At 43.2% G+C, this 6,000-nt stretch overlaps 1 protein-coding gene across 1 annotated transcript in view; it reads right to left on the reverse strand.

The window, feature by feature from the left end:
- The window catches only part of CACNB2 (calcium voltage-gated channel auxiliary subunit beta 2), a 90,615-nt gene extending 88,814 nt beyond the window's left edge, over positions 1–1,801 (reverse strand). Inside the window, exon 1 of the mRNA XM_066627092.1 lies at positions 1,451–1,801. Coding sequence (XP_066483189.1) covers positions 1,451–1,483 — 33 coding nt within the window. The 5' untranslated portion in view covers positions 1,484–1,801. The remainder of the gene's footprint in view (positions 1–1,450) is intronic.
- Positions 1,802–6,000: the final 4,199 nt, after the last annotated feature.

Below are 6,000 nucleotides of genomic sequence, written 5' to 3' on the forward strand. Positions count from 1 at the left end.
CCGTATCCTAACCCCCATCTACTTGCATGGATCAACCTTGACTTGTGCCAGTGATACCATGGTGCAAGTCCATAGTGGTGCAGCTGAGCCATAGTAGCTGCTGGGGCTTACTCCGGGGCAAGGAGACAAATGTTCCTGTACCCTGAGGAGACCTCCAGCTACCAAAAATCCCCCCCCCCCCAGGATACAGTGGATGCCATGTTGGTGTCAATGTATCACCATACAGGGATTTATATAGGATAGAGCGGTTAATCAGACACATGTTGTTTGTTAGCTTATATAATCAAACCTTCACATGCACTTCTGTTTATTATAATGATGATAGTCTCCATTTTGCATCAGATTTTTGAGTTTGCCCAACAGGAAAAAAATTAAGACATAATTAGCTATCCAAGGAGAATTCTATATATGTTTACTTGGGAAAATGTTCCACTGTGTCCAGTGGACACCACGTCATCTACTAAGGGTGCAATCCAGCCCTTGACTTGGGCTGGTGCAAGTCCCTTGTGCTGGCCCAGGAAGGTCACAAATGTGCCATAAGGCTCGTTTACACCTCCTTGGGAGGAAGCCGGCCCAGCGCTCAAAAGGTGGTGCAAGTCCGAGGAGATCTACAGGGGCCAGCGGCCTTTACCCGGAGGTAAGAGGAAATTTTTCCCCTTGCCTTTGCTGGGCTGTTTATGGCCCCTATCCTGTGCTGGATACAGCGCAAGCCTCTTGGCTTGCCTTTTCCAGCGCAGGATAGGATTGCGCCCGAAGGATCCAATCCTATCCAACTTTTCAGCACCAGTGCAGCTACAATACAGCCATGAGGTAAGGGAACAAAAGTTCCCATACTTTGAGGAGGTCTCTGTGACTGCCTCCCCGCTACAGGATGCAGTGCACATCCCATTGGCACAGCTGCATTGGCACTGGAAAACTGGATAGGATTTGGCTCCGACTTAGGAAACAATCCTATGCATGTCTACTCAAAACATTTGTGTTCAGTAGGGCTTACTCCCAGGAAAGTGTGGATAGGATTGCAGTTTCATTGCTTTACAGTATGGTGCGATGTTCAATATGTGACCCATGATTAGGAGTTTGCCTCTCTAATCATGGGTACATTTATAATTACTGCTTGAAATGAACTAAGGCTGCAATCCTATCCACACTTACCTGGGAGTAAGCCCCACTGACTATAAAGGAACTTACTTCTGAGTAGATATGCACAGGATTGGGCTCTTATACTTTTAATTTTATATATATAATAAACATTTTTATGCTACATTATACATAATACAAGTCATGTTCTTAGTTATCAGTTTTTTCATTTTATAATAAAGTGTTACATATATTTCTATTTCTCCCAAAATTTAATTTAAAAATAAAATAAAAACACCTTTTATTCCCAAGACTCCAAAAGTTTCAGAAAGGTCATATCTCTATTTCAATACACAACACATTCACAGCTTACCCCTTCATAGTCTTCACTGTCGTAGAGGTACATAGCCGTGTTTCACAGTTCTTCTCCACTGTGTCCACACATTTATGAATACATTTAATATTCTCTAGAAGTTCACCATTTTAGCTATATACTTTCTATAGCTCAAACAGAAAGCTGGAGTACTTTGTTTCCCACGCTCAAAATGCTCCCTGAATATTGCTCTCCGCCACAAAAACAAAATCTCTTGCTGTAGGCAGTTAAGGAAATTATGATTTGGCAAGCTGCACCAGACAAAAAATTCCACAAACAAGGCAAGGCAGCCGGCTGAAAGGATGTGTTATCTTAATCCGCTTCTATAAGTAGAATTGTACAGTTAAAGGCAGGAGTGGGTATTCAAATTCCCATGCTAATCACATGTTGACAGTCTTGCCCTGATTGGCTGGAACTACAGGACTATACTAGAAAAGCAGCAACAATATTGGACACCCAGTAATAATAGTTAAGTGTTTTATTTTATTATTATTTTTTCAACTTTACTACTTATGTACTTTTCTTTCTATACCATCACCATGTATAAGACAGCTGAGGCAAGCAATACTTTTAAAGAAACATTCATACAACTTAGCATTACTGCCAAGAATCTTTGCTGTACCTTTAACCCCATTGATTAATTCCAAATAATTTTGGGAGCGCAATTCTAAATACTCTTTCCTGGCAGTAAACTACAAAAGTCGGTTTGGCCCACAACTATTCATAACTCTTTCTACTATAAGGCTGAGTGAGCATTTTATAGTTGAAACAGTGCTCTAGAGCAAGGGTGTCAAAATGTTTTGGCAGCGGGGCCACATCATCTCTCTGACACTGTGCAGTCAGCCAGGAAAAAAAAGAATTAGTCCACCTTCAGAGTAAAAAAGATAAAAATAGAGGCTTGAGCAGCTGGTAAAGTGAAAATTTTTTTGTCTCATAAAGCTAGGTGGGTCCCAATATTGTCATTTAAAAAAGTGGGTCCCAGGGCTAAAAAATTTGGGAAACACTGATCTAAGGGAAGAACCACACTCCTAGGCTTTCCAGCTGTACATCTTACTGTCTTTCATCCACCTCACTTCGACTGGCATTTCTCTCTATCACTGGGAAGTTCCAGAAATAGCTATTTTCCACCTTATCAGTCAGGACAATTGCCAAGCATAAGCTCCTGATTCTGCCATAGTTCTGTGGACACTTTCGCCTCCTGTTCTAGATTATTTTTTGTTTCAGCAGCGCTGTATGACTTACTAAACCTCCCCAGTGACTAAATACACATACAGATGAGTGAAATGAAAAAGTGGCTCAAAATAATACCGGTACTTTGCATAAATACGTATTCCTCTTTTTTGTTAGTATCACTACATCAACACCTACTGAGCATGACAGACTGGTGCAACTTTACAAGTATGGTTTTCTTCAGAGAACGCAGGCAGTGACAGCTGTTGAACAGTTCTTTTCCCGCTGCTTTGTTTTCCTCTTTTATTTCTTTATGTATTTTTAATCACTCACAGCAGCACAAATAGCATGCCAAGAAAAAAAAAACAAAACCCTGGTGCACAGAGTCAAAGCTGCAGCCACTGGGCTGTATACATTAGCAGGCCAATCCTAACTCCCACCATTGACGACAATGCAGATTCTCTAAATGAGTGCATGCTGCCTTAAATATGGGGGGGGGGGAATCAGAAGGCCAACCAGAGGTAAGCAAAAAACTTGTTTACTTGCCTCTGGATAGGCTTCCTGGCCTCCTAAAGAACTCCTCTAACCCAGTCCAGCTATGTAGCTGGCATATGTCCAAGGAAAGGAAAGTGAAGTGATGGTCGAGAAAATGGAGGATAGTATCCATAGGATAGTTAGTATCCATAGGATCCATAAGATAGAAAATGGAGTATGAAAGTGTCGACCCAACATGCGGCGGCAGTGAAGAATTCTATGCTTGGGATCATTAGGAAGGGTATTGAGAACAAAACTGCTAATATTATAATGCCGTTGTACAAATCTATGGTAAGGCCACACCTGGAGTATTGTGTCCAGTTCTGGTCGCCACATCTCAAAAAAGACATAGTGGAAATGGAAAAGGTGCAAAAGAGAGCGACTAAGATGATTACGGGGCTGGGGCACCTTCCTTATGAGGAAAGGCTACGGCGTTTGGGCCTCTTCAGCCTAGAAAAGAGACGCCTGAGGGGGGACATGATTGAGACATACAAAATTATGCAGGGGATGGACAGAGTGGATAGGGAGATGCTCTTTACACTCTCACATAATACCAGAACCAGAGGACGTCCACTAAAATTGAGTGTTGGGCGGGTTAGGACAGACAAAAGAAAATATTCTTTACTCAGCGTGTGGTCTGTCTGTGGAACTCCGTGCCGCAGGATGTGGTGCTGGCGTCTAGCCTAGACGCCTTTAAAAGGGGATTGGACAAGTTTCTGGAGGAAAAATCCATTACGGGGTACAAGCCATGATGTGTATGCGCAACCTCCTGATTTTAGAAATGGGCTATGTCAGAATGCCAGATGCAAGGGAGGGCACCAGGATGAGGTCTCTTGTTATCTGGTGTGCTCCCTGGGGCATTTGGTGGGCCGCTGTGAGATACAGGAAGCTGGACTAGATGGGCCTATGGCCTGATCCAGTGGGGCTGTTCTTATGTTCTTATCTGGCATGTTTCTTTGCCACCAATAACAATCTTCTCCAGACCGCTCCCTTCCCTCTACCCTTCCCCACCCCAGAAAGTCCCCAAATCACTTTGTCCATGCCCCAGCTGCCAACTTACAGACACTGCCAGGGCCTCCTGGTACTGCTAGTGCACGCACCACACTTCTGGCCATTTGCAGCAGTAGCCCAGAAGTGCAAACGGCATCCTGACTTTTGGGCCATCACAAACAGCCTGGTGCTGCAGGAATATAAGTTCCAGCAGTGCAAGGCCCAGACACATTAAGATTCATGGCAACCATAATTAATAGTGTCCATGTCACCACCGCAGAATTTTCATTGCCTTTCCTCTAATTGCCGCCACAATCATATCACCTTCAATAGAGTTTGTGCCTTTTAACATCAGGAACCAGCCATTTAATTTAGCAGTTGTAGCTAGCAATACTCCACAAGATAGAGGCCCTGCTTCCTTACCCAAGGATTTGGGACCCGCAGTTTTAACTAACCGCGGATTTCAGACTTGTGAGGTCAAGGTGGAGGCCTGACCTGTACCTTCTGAATGCATTCAGAGGGCCTTCTGAGGGCCAGGGAGGCCTCCCTGACTTTCAGATGGCTTTCTGAGAAGGGCAAAAATCGCAACTTCCAGTTTTTGGCTGAAAACTGGACGTTAAGATTTTTTATTTCTGGAAGCCTCAGAGCGCCTTCTGAGGGTTGGGGAGGCCTCTCCTCCCCACAGAAGGCCCTCCTGTCATGGCTGAGGCCATGGTCTAGTCACATTCAGAGGGTTTAGTGCACGCTGACACATCGATTTGATTATCTGCAGGTTTACCCACAGAAGACTCTCCAAATGTGGCTAGAGCTATGTTCCGGACATGTTCAGAGGGTTTAGTGCACCCTGACACATGGATTTGATTATCTGCAGGTTTTGGCATTTGTGGAGGTTCCAGGAATGGAACCCCACAGATGCTGAGGCATGACTGTATTGTACAGGGCTTCATGTGGTACATCTTTACTAATGTTGCTATCCCAGATTTCTTAGTTTAAAATGTTAAATGTTGGACCAGGAGACTCCTCCTCGCAAACTATGGGCTATACATATATCTCAGCTATATACACTATGGAAAGAAGACACTGATCATACACAGACCTTGCATTGTAGAAGCCAACTCACCAGATCCTGAAACACATACTGTGTTCTAGCACTTACTGAAATTTTAAGTTCAGAGACCTTGAACTTAATTCCAAGCATAACTGCAGTGTCAGAACTGCAGCCCAATATATAAAATTTTATTATCAAGTATTTCATCTATCATTCTCATTTTAGAAATAAAATTTATCTGATGGGCATGAAAAACGCAAACAATCCAAAAAGGAAGTCTTGATTCATTCTCATTTGCAATCTTTTTTGTTAAATTTAGAGTTTCTTCCTAAATATTAGTTTAACCTTAGTCATTACATATTTTTAGAGCAAAAGTTTTCTGAAGAGAAACTTTCAATGCAGATGTTCCCTAAGAATAGTAGGAAAAGCTTGGGAACAAATCTTAGAAAACATTACCTCATCATTTCTTCCATGTATTTCAAAGATAATGAATGAGTTCAGATGAATGACAAACTGACTGAAAACAAACCTCTGACAGACATAGGTTCATATACTCCCACTCTCCTCTATACATCTATTGCATGTAAGAGGTAGATACAGAAATTTCTTTCTTTCTCTTTCTGCTAAACCAGGGGTACCCAAACGCCTGGGACCACTTGCAGCCCTCGAGGCCTCTCAATGCAACCCTCAGGGAGTCCCCAGTCTCCAATGAGCCTCTGGCCCTCCAGAGATTTGTTGGAGCCCACACTGGCCCGACGCAACTGCTCTCAGCATGAGGGCAAGGTCAGCCCCGACAGACATTTTTCTC

The sequence above is a fragment of the Tiliqua scincoides genome, chromosome 5 (assembly GCF_035046505.1).
Source record: "Tiliqua scincoides isolate rTilSci1 chromosome 5, rTilSci1.hap2, whole genome shotgun sequence".
NCBI lineage: Eukaryota > Metazoa > Chordata > Lepidosauria > Squamata > Scincidae > Tiliqua > Tiliqua scincoides.